The sequence below is a fragment of the Hypomesus transpacificus genome, unplaced genomic scaffold, assembly GCF_021917145.1.
Source record: "Hypomesus transpacificus isolate Combined female unplaced genomic scaffold, fHypTra1 scaffold_154, whole genome shotgun sequence".
Lineage (NCBI taxonomy): Eukaryota > Metazoa > Chordata > Actinopteri > Osmeriformes > Osmeridae > Hypomesus > Hypomesus transpacificus.
In genome coordinates, this window is record NW_025813721.1 from 141,878 (window position 1) to 159,231 (window position 17,354).

The 17,354-nt window shown below is 40.6% G+C and overlaps 1 protein-coding gene across 4 annotated transcripts; it reads left to right on the forward strand.

Annotated features, from left to right (window-relative positions):
• The first annotated feature begins 165 nt into the window (after positions 1–165).
• On the forward strand, positions 166–15,949 carry nsdhl (NAD(P) dependent steroid dehydrogenase-like). Of its 4 annotated transcripts, none has more exons than XM_047051413.1 (8): positions 166–228; positions 326–372; positions 500–661; positions 13,182–13,328; positions 13,793–13,921; positions 14,538–14,680; positions 14,932–15,034; positions 15,223–15,949. In XM_047051413.1, exons 2-8 carry the CDS (start codon positions 352–354, stop codon positions 15,553–15,555), a joined length of 1,038 nt encoding a protein of 345 aa, XP_046907369.1. In that variant the 5' UTR covers positions 166–228; positions 326–351; the 3' UTR covers positions 15,556–15,949. The 4 variants fall into 4 exon arrangements, with proteins under 4 accessions (XP_046907369.1, XP_046907372.1, XP_046907373.1 ...); XM_047051416.1 differs by having other exon boundaries at positions 167–228; positions 608–661; XM_047051414.1 differs by having other exon boundaries at positions 197–233.
• The last annotated feature ends 1,405 nt before the right edge of the window (positions 15,950–17,354 follow it).

Below are 17,354 nucleotides of genomic sequence, written 5' to 3' on the forward strand. Positions count from 1 at the left end.
AGACTAGGAGGAGCAGCCAATAATTGTCCAGAAAACTTCGAACCCAATTGGTGAAACTGGTGGGATTCTTTAACGTCACAACCACCCGATTGGCTGTTTGGTGTGTCACCTTTGCTTTCGAGCCGCGGTTAAGCCAACCACTTGTCTCTCATGCTCAGCTGATTTTTGCTCTATAGATTGTGCGCTGATCCACTCCCATTTCGTCGTTTCAAACCGTTTGGACTTCAGGTGAGGTGAACACTTTCTTTTTGGGTCAATTGCATTCTCTTTTAAGTTCAGATAATTATCTGAATGGTTGTATTGACAGTTCACCAATGTGTTCCAGGACTTACGACTTAACTGTATTTAGTCATGGTCACGCGAGTCAGACCGGTAAGTTGTACAATAACCATGCATTGGCAAAACGAAATATTTATTGTTTCATGTCCTTAAAGTGAAATGGTTGTCACGTGGTAGATAAAAGTTTATATTTGTGTGCTTGCGTGCATATGCCACGCAGAGCCGTAAGCGTTGTGCAGTCATCGGGGGTTCAGGGTTCCTAGGCAGACACCTGGTGGAGAAGCTTCTGGACAAAGGCTATGCTGTGACTGTTTTTGACATCCGCCAGACCTACGACCTGCCCAGCGTCACCTTCCATCAGGGGGACCTATGTGACAAGCAGGTGGGTTGCGGAAAGGATCGAGGACAGGAAAGTAGGGGAGAAGACAGGAGAGTCAACTACTTAAGGACACAGGCGAGAGGAGAGAAAGAAGAGAGATGACTGGACAATATAGAGGACAGTAGACTGTATAGAAGGGGCAGTCATTTATCAGTATGGCCTTATAATGGTGAGACTGAACAAAATATTACTTTAAAAGGAGACATGAAATGCTGTTTTTGGATGCTTTTATATAGGCATTAGTGGTCCCCTGATACTGTATCTGAAGTCTCTTTCCCGAAATTCAACCATGGTGCAGAATTATAGCCACTACGAGTAGTCCCACAATGAGCTTTCCTCAGAACGCGCTGTTTTGGTGTCTGTAGCTTTAAATGCTAATGAGGAGGAGAGGGGCGGCAACATGCGCTAATGTTTACAACAGATATATCGCAATGACTCTGGCCCCCGTTGCTGTAAGATGCCTCGAATTTAGCCATTCTCATCTGATCGCCCTGGTTTGCAGAGGTGCACATAAATAATTTCAATGAGGAGAAAGGCGGATATTGCCCGTGCCATAACACCAACAGCATAACGATAATCCAAACAACAAAGAAGTGTACAACACTGGCGTTACAGCGTTTGTATTCACACACATACTTGATGCCATCTATCTTTACATTAGCAACAGTAACTCAGCTGTTAGCTGCAGAGCTAATGTTACACCCACATTCTAAGGGTAGCAAGCTAGGTAACATACAGTAAAGCAACAAAATGATATAGCGTTAGTTAACTTAGCCTACTTGTCCAAGGTTTGTAGTTTGACCAAGGAGAGTTAGTAATGATCCAGAATTATATTTCAGCAAGGCCAGTTTTGTATTGGCTCAAGTTGAGTAAACAGTAGAGGCTGAAATGTTTGGCGCAGACATACAAAACTTTGTGAAGTTGTGTCGGCGAAATTCCAGCGAAAATGAAATTAAGATACTGGTTGCGCAGAAGCTTGGATGAAGGAACTAAAAAAATACTTTTGTTTTGATTTGTACATCCAAGCACTAAGCAACTGTTATGCTTCGTTTGTTTGCTCGCCATGATGTCTCTCCAGGAAAAACCATAGTTAATAGGTGCGTTCACATGACCCGACTTCATGCAGCGCCGCAGCCGGCTGCAGGCGGCTGACTTGAAAAAGTGCATTCTGGTTAGACCATAGAGTTTAACTAGAGACAGCTACTTCTGTCTTCCAAGATGGCGTCCCCATTCATTTCTATGAAAAGTGCTCAGTGGCGCAGTGAGGCAAGCGAGAGCTCCTAACGGACTGCGCCATCTTTCTAGACCGACTCGTCCGGTCTTGCGCAGAAGCTTGTTCCTAGCTCCGAAACTCGTGCATGCTTGCAACTAGCTGTATACGTCACACTTTGCGACAACCATTCACGAGCTTGTGAGCTGGAGCTAAGGCATTGCAGAAAACTGTCAGAATATGGTACAAGTCCGATCAAGAAGCAGATAGCCTACATGTGAACTTTACGAAAATCAATACTATTAGTACTGTAGTATTATACGTGCAGGGCCTATACGTTGTTCTTTTTGCTTCGTGTTTATAGTTTAACTGCTTATGTATTGTGTCGGATAAATAAACTGTAAACCTATCTGGCTCCGTCGTAAAGCAAATTAAGCCTATACCTTTGTTACCATTATATTGATGATGAGTGTTGTTTACTATTACTAGCTTATTGTTAATGCCATCGTTGTGGTGTTAACTGACTTAGAGTTCTAACAATATAACGACCATAACAATATTGAGTTATCAAACATGATTTTTTTATCTTTGTCTTTGCCTCAGAATAACATGTCAACAATATATAATGACGCCGTAACATGCCACGATAGTATAACTAATTATATTAGAATATAATTATGTTTGTCATGCCATGAGCATAATAGCGTTCATTACAAAATGGTTAAATCTGCTTTAAAATAACTGAAATTAACTCTACAAACAACCATCATGTATGTGCAACCATTTGTAAAACGTGCTACAATAAAGGCAGGCAGCTGTAGATTATCAAATCCTTTCTTCTTGTTCTCATTCAGCTCAGGAAAATCAGCGATTTGCTGATGCTCCCTTTTGTGCTCTTCATTGTTCGTATCCGCGAGCACGTTTCCAGGCAACTTTTCTTGACATAAGCAAATAAATAGGCTACTAGTTTACCCATTTCGGGTTGTTTGTTTGTTTTATTTGGATCCCCATTAGCTCCAGCATAAGCTGAAGCTATTCTTCCTGGGGTCCTACAATCTATCATGTGACAATACAATTTACGACATCACATTTCACACCATACACACAAGACATTATTCAGATTACAAATCATATTTACAATAAACACATTTAATCACACACACAAAAAATAAATAATATTGAGAAGTTGACAAGATTACGCTACTCCGAATAGATTTTTAAATTTATATCATATCTATTTTTAAATAAGATATAATGAAAGCCCTATGACTGAATCTCTCTTAATTGATCTTAATTATTGCAATGTCTTTGAAGGTAATGGTTCTTAAGTGATTTTTTAAAACCATACTGGGTGTTTTGTTGTTTGATGGTATTTGGAAGAGCGTTCCATTCACACATAGCTCTATACCTGACTGAACGTTGAATCGATTTGGTTTTCACCTTCGGTAACATAAAACTACCTCCTACTGCATGCCTTGTTGGATAGTGATGTATCTCATTGCTAAATGATAATTTTGAATATATAGTAAAAGGTGTTTTGTTTGTTATAATATTGTGTAAAAAGAACATTAGTGAATAAAAAAATCTGTTTTTAACTGTAAACCATGAGAGGCTTTCATGCATCTTAGCCACATTCGATCTAAACCCACATGAGAGAGCCACACGTGCCGCTTTATTCTGTATTACTTGTAGTTTTCTTATATTAATTGTTGAGGTGCTGGACCAGACAACAGAACAATAATCAAGGTGTGAAAAAAACAAAGCATGAATTACTTGTTTGACAGTCTGTGGTGTAAAGTGTTTTGCACACCTTTTAATAACAGACAAAGTTTTGCCCATTTTAGTTACCAGTTTTTGAACATGTCTATCCCAAGACAATGTATGATCTATCGTCACTCCCAAAAGTTTAGCCTCTTCTCTTTGCTCCACAGAATTCTTCTCTATACTGAGTTCAAGTTTTGGTTTGGAACATAAAGAAAAAGGAGTTCCAACCACTAAACAAGTTGTTTTAGATATATTGAGAATCAATTTGTTACTTCTATCCAGTCCACCACTAACTGTAGCTCTTTTTGTAGGTTTGTATTTAAATCACCAATATCAGTTCCTGCTAAATATATAGTGGAATCATCAGCAAACATTGAAAGACTTGCTTTATCTAAAACCAATGGAAGATCATTGGTAAAGATTGAATAGAGGAGCGGCCCAAGACAACTTCCTTGAAGCACACCATGTTCCACAACCCTTACCTCTGAAAAACTTCCATTAAAGTAAACTAATTGTCTTCTTTCTGTCAAATAACTTTCCATCCATAATAATGCGGTTTCCGAAAAACCATAATATTTCAATTTTTTTAACAGTAAATCATGATCAATGATATCAAATGCTGCAGTAAAATCCAGCATTACAACACCTATTATTTTCCTTTCCTCCATATCCTTAAACCAGTCATCTACCATCTGAGTCAAGGCAGTGGCTGTTGAGTGCTTTCCTCTATATGCATGTTGAAAATTTGTAATTAAGTCATTGTTTAAAAAATAAGACTGAATCTGTTCATAAGCAATTTTTTCCATTATTTTACCGAGAATTGGTAATAAACTTATTGGTCTACTGTTTGAGCCAGAGAAAGGCATCTTCTTATTTTTAGGTATTGGCACCACTTTACATATTTTCCATGCTCTCAAACATAGATTTTCCATAAAACACACGTTAATTATATGAGCAATAGTAGGAGCAATGATTGAAACTATTGGTTTAAGCAACTTGTATTCAAGATAGTCAACACCAGGTGGTTTGTTTTTACAATTCATCAGAAGTAATTCCACTTTGGAACCACTGACACTCTTGAATTTAAAACTACATGTTTTACCTTCCATCATCTTATTTATCAATGTAGTTGATACATCTATTTTATATGACTGTGTACTATTTTTAAGATTATTTATTTTATTTATGAAATAGTCATTAAGATGATTCGCTGTAACACTGGGTTTAGTAAAAAATTCACCTTCACTTTCTAAATAACCTGGAGTTGATTTATTCTTTCCTCTTAATATATTATTCAATGTATTCCATAATTGTTTACTATCATGTTTTGTTTCTGTAATTTTCTTGCTGTAATACAATTTCTTTTTCTTCTTATTTAACTTACATAGTAACTAACATAGTTTATAAGATTACAATATATTTGCCAGTCCGATTTGAATTCAGAGAAGATTGCTACTTGTTTAGCTACATCTCTCTCTTTCATAAGATCTTTTAATTCTTGATATAACCACGGGGTGTTGACATTTCGAACAGTAAACTTTTTTATTGGTGCATGATTTTCTACAATTGTCATTAACGTTCTATCAAAGAACTGAAATGCTTTCTCTGGATCCTTTTGTAGAAATACTTCTGACCAATTTGCATTTTTAATATCCTCTTCATATTGTGCTTGATTGAATCTTCGAAATGACCTTTTCATTATTACTTTTGGACCCGATTTAGGAACTTTTGTTTTCCTTACAATTGCAATGAGATTATGGTCACTACAACCAATTGGCACAGATACACAATATGAGCAAAGTTCTGGTCTATTTATAAACATGTGGTCAATACAGGAAACTGATTGAGTGCCATCCCTTTTTACACATATTCTAGTCGGTTTATTCATAACCTGTGATAATCCACATGCCGTTGCTGTGCTCATTAATTTGATTTTCCTAGGACAGTCAGAATTATTCCAATCTATGTTGAAGTCACCCATTAAGTAAGTTTTGAGATTCATACTACTAGCATAATCTAGCATATCACATATTTTGTCCAAATACTCACTATTAGCATTTGGAGGTCTGTAACAGCATCCTATGAGTATTGGCTTAAGATGTTTCAGGCTAACTTTTAACCAAATTACTTCAATACCAAAGTACATTAAATCTGGCATCACTTTGACAGGCATATGATGTTGAATATAAATAGCAACTCCTCCTCCATGTGCATTCCTGTCATTCCTAAAAATGCTGTATCCATCAATCATTAAAGTTGCATCATCAAATGTAGAGTCTAAATGAGTTTCGGACACTGCCAATATATGCAAGTTATTTGGTTGCAGTATATCTGTTAAATCACTCAATTTATTCCTGAGACTGCATATATTAACATGGGCAATTTTAAGACCTTTCTTTGGTAGTTTATGTAACATACCAAGGGTATCTTTTTTTTTTAATTCATACTTTTAGCTTCTATGTCGGAACAAAACAGTTTACAGAAAATAACTAAATTAAACCACATATATACAGTCATACACATACATCCAAACAAAAACATTTGTATTGCCACTCTAGTTGTCAAGGTTGCAATAGTAAGTGAGCTGAACTCCTCTTAAATTATCTTCCTAATATAACTCTCATCCTAATGAATACCAAAAATGTGTACGTTCCTACTCTACGTTGCAGAATCTGATCTGGCATACTTATGATGCTAACAACTTAGGAAAAAAAACAACACAACTGTATTTCAGTTTTCACTGTATTTATATATATTTTTGTTTTTGTTTTTCCAATAATAATAATTCAACTTAATATATAAGGCTATAGAATCAGTAATTGAATAATCCCTGATGTCCTAGTTTTATGTCCATATAACAATTCCCAACTCCTCGAGATGTATGTCAGGCAGTTCTCAATTCAGTTCCGTTCATCATACCTGACCCGATGCACCTGTTTCTGATGTGAAGTCCCGTCAATAGACTACTTAACCGCCAGACAGCGTTGGATTGGTTTCAATCTTAGCAAAAATCAGGAAAAATTATTCTATGAAAAAGCTAGTAGTATGAGCCAGGTTCGAGAATCGAACAAAAATTATTGGGGGAGATAGTTTTAGATATGTTGACTGGAGTTACTAGAATAAAAACGACCGGACGAGTCGGGTAGAACATCGGAAAAGCAATACCACCTACATCCACCGGGGCTGTTGACTCAAGCCGAGAGTCGAGGGGTGGGGGCTTGGGTTAGACTTTTTGTCCGACTTGAGACGGCGCAGAGGACACGTCACTGTGACGTCGCCATCAAAGTACCGTGAGATTGATTCGAGAACTGCCGGCTGTGTAGCCGAGCGCATTTTCTCAAGAGCAACTGCACGGGTTCAAGTGACGACACAGCTATTTCATGATTGGCCAGACTCACACACATCAACTTTGACACGTGTTTTGGAATATTCTGACACCTTCAGTTTCGCAAACGCTTAAAAAAGTTTAATTGAATAAAAAATTTGTTGAAGAAAAGGTTTTAGTCAGCCTCTTCACTAACGGAAAGACTACGTTTAAATATATTAATAGAGTAAAGTAAGCAAATAAGTAAGCGTTTAATCGGCCGTGACTGACGTCAACGCAGCAAACCACGAGAAGCTGAAATGTCCGACTTCAGAGCCCTTTTCAACTCCTCCCCAACTGCAAGCGGCCACTCTTGCCGGTCGTTTCATGCAGCCGCAGTCCATGTCGAACGCACCTAATGGCTCTTTTTTTCCCTAGCTCCGAGACCTCGTGCACGCTTGCAACTAGCTGTACACGTCATACTTTGCGACAACCAGTCGCGAGCATAGATTTATATGATTACAAGAGTGTGAGCTAAGGCATTGCAGTTGCAGAATCTATGGGCAGAATGGGGTACAAGTCCGATAAGAATCAGACACATGATGCAAACTTGACGGAAATGTATTCTGTCACTGTATAGTATTCCTTTCACTTGTTTTTTAGAAATAGGCTATAGGGCTAAATATAGGCTAGGGCTATTCTAAATGGAACTCATCACATTTGTTGCTTTTTTTCTTCGTGATATGAGTATGATTTCCAACGCATTGTATCGGATGAAATAATCTGTTAACATGAACAGCTCCGTCGTTGTTCTCACCAGGCAAAGAAAGCTTAATGGTTATTTAGGTAACTGAAATCTTCCATAATGCAGACTTACCATAGCTTACTGTCAACTCGATAGATTGAAACGAAATGCCACGAAATTCACACAATTCTGTGTTTTATATGTTCAACCTAGAAAACCAAACGTCTATTAATGGATATAACGTGATCTAACAAGACGTGTTGATAATGTAATAAATAAAAGCTTGAAAAGTGTGTCTAAAATATACTATCTATGCTCGCACTTAACGTAATATATTTGCCATCATGTCATGAATGTTTTTACGAAAAATCAAATCCGTTTGAAAATAACGGGAATAAACTACATAAACAACATTTCATGTATGTGTGACAACGATTTGCTAAACTTGCACAAAGCAGGCAACTCAAGCCATTTCTCCCTGTGCTCATTCAATATAAGTCTATGGCTCATTCAGCTCAATGTAAATCGGCTATTGGCCAGTGTGAACTTTTGTGCTCGTGCCCTGTGAGTATCCGCGAGCACATTTGCAGGTAACTTTTATTAACGAAAGCAAATAAATGGGGTGCTAGCAGAGCCTGTTTAAGGAGAGCCTTCCCACTCCCTATTAAGCCCCATTGTACCGAATTTTGTTGCAGTTCCACCAGAGTTCCACTGGGAGTGATCGCGGTCGAGTGCAAAATGAATAGGAGTCTATGGAGCTAAACGGCTACATTTGTCTCTTTTGCCTGATTGTCGTTGATAAATCTCAGATTTTATTATAGTTTTTGCATCTTCAACATGGATTTCAGGTCAAAAGTTGAATGAACGAGTTCTTATTTCCTTTCGATTTCTTACGGGGTAAGTCGTTGTTGCCCATAACACACTAGCATTCTGCTAACGAATGTTGATTGGTTAGTGAAGGACTGACTACGACCAGAGATCCCGCTTGATGGCATCCGAAGCAGAACCAGAATGTCAGAGTATTAGCAACATTAGCAACAACATTAGCAAGCCAAAACTCTTTCTAGCATTTGTATTGAGAGAGTATTTGTATTGTATTGAGATTTGTATTGGGAGAGCCTAACCTGTCAGCTGTGTTGTCGATGCCTCGAGAGTAAAGTGAAAGTAACCAGAGCTTGCCGTCAAGCAGTAGCTCTGGTCATACGATGTGTATGACGTCAATGCCATTTTCAAAGGCTTATTAGAACAGAAAGGCGACTTTAAAAAAAATCTAACACCCAGTGGTGTGTGTTTTTTTTGCCTCCCCTTTCGATTTCAGAATTCAAATTACTAGACAAAAAATTATATCCTGAGAAAAGTGGATTTTGAGGGGTATAGCTCCATATACCTCCATTCATTCTGCACTCGACCGTTAGCGCCCTCATATGGAACTTGAGTGGAACTGCAACCAGTTCAGAACCCGGAAGTTTCCCGAGAGTGGGAGTTCTCTCTTTATTAAACATTCTCTGGTGCTAGTTTACCCAGGGACGTGCACACGCTATGGCTAAGGTTGCCCGGGCAACTGCCCGTTTGCCCTCCTCGAGTCAAAGTTCCCCTCCGAGGAAAATAAATAATAGTGAATTTAAACAGCTGCAGAATTTCATGTAGACCTAGATTTTAAAAATCGCCACCCGAAACATTTCATAAAGTAGCCTAATGGTGCGTTCACACTGCAGACTTTTTTACCGCTCAGCACCGCCGGCCTTCCCACAGTGCACCACACTCGGGGCGTGTCAGACAGATTCATTCAGAGCTGTAGTTTTCTTAAATCACTGTTGTAGTTCGTATAATGTCATGGCAAATGGGCAGACAAAATACAACTTTTACACACATTAAGCAAAAATCCGACACGCATTCTAGATCTGACATGACCTTATCTACAGCACACAATAGGTTATCTTTTTCCACACTTTTTTTAGGCCGAGTGAAAGATGAAATGCCACCCGCACTCTATGGAACGGGTCTTGTTCCGGCTGGTAAAAAAAAGATGCATCAGACATAAACGTTGACATGTGTAACCTTTATATGACATGTGTAACCATATTATATTACTCGAAATCACTGCAAATCAATCGCTAGATTATGACTTGCCACTACACATTCACTGTATGAATAGCGATTGGCTGCCAGCCAGCATTTCAGTGTTGAATGTCAATCGTGTGCCGGGTGAGCTAGCTAGACTATGCAGCTAGCACAGAAGAAAGTTACGTGATGTGAAGAAACTGAATTAAAGTACAATATACAACACACCAGGGACGCCGACAACCTCAGCAACCCTGCGCCAGGCATAATTTTTTTTGTTTGTCTCTGTAATCGAACATAGACGTATCATACAATACTGGGTATGAAGACACACATACGATGAGTTGCTCTTCCATCTTGAAATTGTCAAACCTATAAATGTTTACTGTGACCAACAGTTGCTACGTTACAAGAAACAAGAAACCAACCCGATTGGCCATCGCTGGCATTTTCACGCTCCTCATTTACATAAAGTTTAGAGAAATCCAACTTTTGCCGCCCCGCTCGCCTTCCCACAATACCCTACACGGGCGTCGACGCCCCGCTCGCCTTCCCACAATGCCCTACGCGGGCGTCAACGCCTGGTTTCATTGAAAATGAATTGGAAGCCGACGCCCCGCTCTGCCCGCCCCGCTGCAGTGTGAACGCACCGTTATTCACTTCCAATCGATAAGCCTATGGGCAACAAGAGTAGAAGTCACAAAGGGGAGGGGGGTATGCCCCCTACTCTGTTTACTCTGCGGTAGCTACTGCACGCGACTGCCACCTGAGCCCGTATTTTCTTGCACTTAAGAGACGGTCACGGTTGTTTTATTCTGTGTCGATAAAAAACTGCTTTGAAGTTGTCAGAAAAGGTGAGTTTTAAGTTGGAGAAATATAACAAACGAACAATCATCATAAAGTTTTATGAAATCAATTAAAATCTTCATAAATCCAGGCTCAGTTTGCCACGTTTAGCCTAAATAATCAGACGGCTAGCTTGCCTACCAGACAACCAGCCCGTTATCACATGCTAATTTTTTTGGTAGAAAAACTAAGCTACACGTCCGCTGATGGTTAGTTTATAACATTTAGTTTTAACAATAAGAAGAAATGATGGAAGTAATGCATTACATAATTATCATTAGTAGGCAGGCCATTTTTTTAGGCCAGAGCAACTGCCCTTTAAAATTCCTGTGCACGTCCCTGAGTTTACCCATTTCGGATTGGTCTCAAAAATCGGGAAAATTATTCTATGAAAAAGCTAGTAGTATGAGCCAGGTTCGAAAATCTAACAAAAATTATTGGGGGATATAGTTTTGTAAATGTTGACTGGACTTAATAGAATAAAAACGACCGGAAGAGTCGGAAACCTAACCGTAATGCAATACCACCTACATCCACCGGGGCCGATGCTTCAAGCCGAGGGGTGGGGGCTTGAGAAAAACCGATATCGCACTCGCCCTTGCACAGTGCTAGCTCAGTTTATCATGGGCGGGCCAGATGATCTGGGCAGGCAAAGCAGAGAGAGGGGAGGGAACCGTCCTCCTATCTACGTCACTAGTACCCCCTTACCACCAAAGTGAACCGGGAGCTAGTTCGGAGCTGGTGCTAGAGCCAGTTCGGAGCTGGTTCAAGAACGGAGCTTACTAAGAACCGGTTTGCATTTCCACGGGCGAGAGCCACCACAGAGCCACGTCATTACGTCACTGTATACGTCTCATATTTCCAAGCAACGCTAGCGCGGTAGCGCCAAACACAACATCAACAATGGCGGACGTTTCGTTGCTGTTGTTGCTCATGGTTTTGCGAACCTACATTGGCATCCAAACACGGCGCATCCAACGTGTTTGTTCAACTCGCCATTTGTATAGACCAATTATCACCCTACGTCACACAACTGTCAAGCAGTCTCAACTGCGCATTTCGGTTGTAAAAGACGAACTTCTCCCCGGTCTATTACAATTGGAGTGTCGATCAGGTCATCATATATCTCTGGCCACTGGATTGCAGGGCTTGATATTAACTTTGAGGCTCTTGCTTGGACAAATACATTTACGTTTCACTTGTCTATGCACAAAATTCACTTGACCCCGATACCCTTAAATAGCCTGACCAAGTGATCAGCCAAAACTAGCCTGGCTAACGGAGGTCGCTTTCTCAGGCAAATAACGAATTAAACAGGCTTGGTTAAAGAAATCCGAGATGCTGGCTATCTTCATCAGGCTCGTATCTACATTAGGCAGTCCTCCCTAACGTTTCCGGTGTAGAATGGAGTGAATCACAACATTGTGCACACTGCCAGTGAGCGAGTCTGACTGAGGCTAACGTCAAAACAGTGTAACGGGGATGCAGTCTCACTCATGGCCAGTTTGAACAAATCAGAAAAACAATCGGACCAGCTGGCTAAAAGCAGAATTCCCATATCTATTGAAAGCTGTCCTTCTCGACTTTTAAAATGTAAAATTGACTGTTAAACTGTAAAATTATGAACTGTTAAATTATGAACTTAGTGACATGACGAAGATATGGTTGCCACTCGACTATGCGGTCTGTAGCGGGCAACATTCTCACTCAAATTTCAAGACTTTTGTGACCCAAATCAAAATTCTGATGCGACAGATCAATGGGTAATCGCTTTCTCTTTTAAAGGCTGTCCTCCTCGACCTTTTTGGTATTTTTAAATTTAACTAGGCCTATTTGTATTATCCGTGTGGTCCTTTTTCCATAAAAAATTCTATCCTTTCCCGGTTTTCTGCAGCCACATTGCGCGCGCATCCCGAATGTTTACTTTACAATCGAGAATAATAAAAGTCGGAGCAAATTTACAAATTAGCAGTTTCATCAATAAAATAAGCACATTTTCAGCAACTACACTGCCCACTTCTCGATACATTTTCATTCAGATTCTGATTTACAAGTACCGTTTAGCTGAAATATGAATTGTAAAAACTTTGCAATGGCGGCCAAAGCGTTTTGTTGGTCACGGTAACCCCGCCCCAAGCGGTTCTTTGTTGGTTCGTAAACTAGACCAGCTCCAAAGTGGTGCTCGTTGCGAACCACGTACGAACCACTTTTCCGGTTCCCAGTCTGTCGAAAGAGGAAGAACTGGTTCGCGATTAGGCACCGGCTCCGAACCGGCTCCCAAAATGCGTTGGTGGAAAAGGGGTATGAGAGGAGATTTTCAAACAGAGCAATTGAGCCTTCATTTTGTCAAAGGCGGAGAAGAACACGCAGGGCTTGGTTTACACTTATCGAAAATTCTAGCCACTGGGGGACCAAAGGCAGGCTAGGGGAACTCATATTAATGTTAAATAACCTCATAAAATGAAGTTTTCATGTCATGTCTCCTTTAAGAAAACGGTGCAAGAATTGTCAAGTGCTTTTATGAGCTGTACCTCTTTCCCTGTGAAGTGTGACTGACTTTGTGTGTTTATATGTGTTTGCATCCTGTCCATAGGCTCTACTGACAGCCCTGCAGGATGTCTCTCTGGTGTTCCATTGTGCGTCCCCTGCTCCAGCCAGTGATGACCGGGAGCTGTTCCAGAGAGTCAACATCCAGGGTACACGAACCGTCCTGCAGGCCTGCACCGAGGCTGGCATACAGGTAGGGGGCGACACTAAGACATCAAGAGAGACATCGAATAGACTGTTTTGTATTACGCTATAAAACTGCTTTAACTTAGTCCTTAGTGTGCATATTTCACTGTTTCTGTTTAAAAGTATATTACTCATCTTTGGATAATTCATAATTTATCAGCCAACAAATTGAACATAGGCACATACCTTAATTTGATAAGAGGAGTGATAACTTGAGATTCTTCACATACACTCAAATCAATCCACGCATGTCAGGTTTCGAATGGTCTCTGTACTACTGTAGTGCAATTTTTTCTGCAGAACTTGAATGGAATTTGTGCTCTCTTTCTGTAGAACGTAAATGAACTTTGTCTTCTTGACAATTTGTAGGGTGGCAGAGCAGCAAACTAGCTAGAGCTTTTGCTTATGACGTGTAGTGAATGTAAATATTTCAACCTGTGACTTACACTAAAATGTGTCCTCTTCCTGCAGAAAGTGGTTCTGACCAGCAGTGCCAGTGTAGTGTTTGAGGGCACAGACATCAAGGATGGCAAAGAGGACCTTCCCTATGCCAGCAAACCCTTAGACTACTACACCCAGACCAAGATCCAGCAGGAGAAGGTAGGTGCACAGAAGATTGAGACACTCAACTGAGACAAAGTGTTGTTTTTGATATTATGTATGTAAATCTAATCTCAGTACCATCTCTCTCTCTCAACACAAACTTCTAAAGAGAGATCACACAATCTCTTGGCCATAATCAAGGGGAAGTGTTGAAGGGTTTACATTACACACATGCTTTGCAGATCCCTGACAGCAGCAGCGTGATTAATCAAAAAATACTGAGAGAGAGAAAAAGTGTGACACAGTTTCAGACACGCAGTTTACGCATAAATCAGCAACCTTCCCATATGTGAGACCAGGGTTTCTAATGTGCATTAATACGATTGATAGTTTATAGGTCCTTAAACAGCCATTTAAAAACGTGGATGTGCATGAGGAAAATGTGAGTTGCATAGAGCAAGCAGTTGCGAGCAATTGATTTTGAGTTACTGTTTATACCATTTTGGATCTGTTTATTTAAATCAGGGTCTAAGACAAAATAAATATGTGAATCTGAAAAATGTTTGGGATCATTTATTTTAGCTTATAAAATATGGGACCTAAACATTTTGTATTTATATTTTTGTGCAGTAAATGTAAGCAACACATGGCCTCCCATCCCTTACCCCTGTAGATTGTGCTGGAGGCATGTGATAAAGAGAAGGGTCTGCTCACTGTGGCCATCCGCCCTCACGGGATCTTCGGACCCCGAGACCCTCAGTTGGTGCCAATCCTAGTAGACACAGCGCGCAGGGGCAAGATGAAATTCATCATCGGGTCAGTACATACAAATAAACACACACACATACAGCCAAGTAGCAGGTGCAACACGAAGGTCATCATTGGGTCAGTGTGCACACTTACACATACAGCAGAGGAAAGACTGTCATTCTTAACACATTCACAGGTAACTAAAGCAGGACATGGACTGATTATGTTAAATTTAGTTGGAAAAAAGGTTATGATTTAAAAATCCCCTTTGTCCTTCTCCTTATTCCTGTCAGTTTTACTCTCCTTCCCTCCTACAGTGATGGTTCCAATCTGGTGGACTTCACCTATGTAGAGAATGTGGTTCATGGTCACATCTTGGCAGCCGAGCGACTCAGCCCAGACTCGACCATCTGTGGCAAGGTGAGTGAGATGAACCCAGCTGTTCGGCAGCTAGACCACTCCTTCCCTTCTCTTTATGTATTTAAGCATACTGTATGTAGCTGCACAGTTAAACATAATGAAGTATATAAATATACTAGTGTTTATTGTTTATTTTAAATGTTTCCACCTCACCCCCCACACCGCTTTTGCCACCCCCAATTTCCCAGGCATACCACATCACCAATGACGAGCCAGTGCGATTTTGGGACTTCATGTCAGAGGTTTTGGTGGGTCTGGGCTATGCTGCCCCTCAGTACCACCTTCCCTACTGGCTGGTCTACGGTCTTGCCCTCCTCCTTTGGCTGCTCGCCCTGCTGATACACCCCCTGCTGGCCTTTAAACCCACTTTCACCCCCATGAGAGTGGCACTGGCGGGCACACACCACTACTATAGCTGCGTCCGTGCCAAGCAAGATATGGGGTACCAGCCGCTAGTGGGTCTGAAGGAGGGCATTGCTCGTACTGTGGCCAGCTACCCCCACCTCAGACATGGAGCCTGATGTGTATATGTTTTGTTGAAGTGTTTATGCGTGTGTGAATATGAAACCTCTCTTTTTGCCTTTGAGTCTTGGCTCACAGCACTCTATCCTCACAGGTGGTGGTACGGAATGGAATTAGCATATCCTTAGAAACTGTTCATTTGTTATGTAATTTTTTTTGTTTGTAGCCACTACTGCTATCAATTATGACATGCAGCGATACAAATAGTAGTTTAAGAATTAAGTTCAACCTAATGTGTTTTGTTTTTCTGAAAATACATGGTATATTTCTATTGATATAACATCTGTTGAAACCACGTATAATTGCAGTAACATTGTAAAATTTAACCTTTTGAGATTAAATTGACAGTTGACTTGTTCATTTTGAAACAAGCAGCTTTGTTAAACAACTTCATTAGAATGGTCTTTATATTTCTCTTTCTTTCTTTATACCACATTTACCTTTCTTTTCCTCTTTTAATGTTTCTATCTATCCCTCCTCCCTCTTCCACATTACATCAGACCATTTGTGTGAGTGATTTGGTCATTAGCCTACATCTGGCCCATTTCACCTAGCGAGCATCACCATGGTTGATAACTGCTACTAAAATCCATCGCTGTGAGATTTTTGCGTTATACCATTTCAGGCCCTCAGCTACTCTGTATCCAGGGGACTGGCTGGAAAAACTAAACTGAATGTGTTTACTTAAACTCGAGGCCCTGAGTGCTGGAGTGACAGGCACTTGCCTGCAGCCAACTGGGCCTGTCCGCAAGTGCCTGTCACTCCAGCACTCAGGGCCTCGAGTTTAAGTAAACACATTCAGTTTAGTTTTGCACTATAGGCTACATTTTACTAGGTAATATGCATTTTATACTTTGTATACAATAAATATATTATATGCATACATGTGACTTTAAATTAAGGTTGAGAAATTGATTCTGCATTTGGTTTGCGAAAGTTATCAGGATGTCGCAAGGGAACGTCCCCATGACGTCGCAGACAAACGTCCCATGAACGTCCCCTAAATGTTATGAGGACGTTACATGGACGTCCCGGGGACGTTTGCCTGCGACGTCCCCGGGACTTTCAGGGGACCCTACAAAAAAACGTCATGGGGACGTTCCCTTGTGACGTCTTGATAACATTCGGGGACGTTCAGGGGACGTCCTGGGGACGTCATTTTGTTAACTGGGTTACTGCCACCATGAGTGATTGGAGGAAAAGAAAAAGAAGGTTCAGCGAACAGGAGATAGAAATATTGGTTCATGAAGTTTACAGCCAACATTAACATTACAAGGAAGAAATACACCTCTCCTCCCATCTCTATGCGGCACACACCCACTTTCCCTATATCTTCCCTGCAGCGGTGATCTGCGTTTTTACTCAAGTGCGCTGACTTTGTAAATACGGTTTTATGTCTTTACCCACTATTTTACGCCTAAAATGGGCGCAATCCTGTTAGTAAATGAGGCCCTCAGTGTGGTCATGGAGGAAAGAGGAGGAGGGGTGGGTTGAGATACCTGACATTTGTTTTCGATAGGGCAATGCTTACTGTAAGGAGCCTGGTGAGAAACAACACAGATTTGGGCAACTGGTTCATTTTAAGGAAACTCACAGCTTCTATTAACACTCATGTAGTAGGCTACTGATCACCGAGAATGTTGAATGTTCCAGAGAGTTGCGACATCTCTCCCCACCCTGTTCTATGTGTAATGGGTAGCTGAATGTATGCTTGGTATGTTTGTGATTGTTTTAATAGGAATAGGGGTAGGGTGTGGCAAGGTTTCTCCCTAGTTTTGTGACGAAGGTTGTTAAGGAA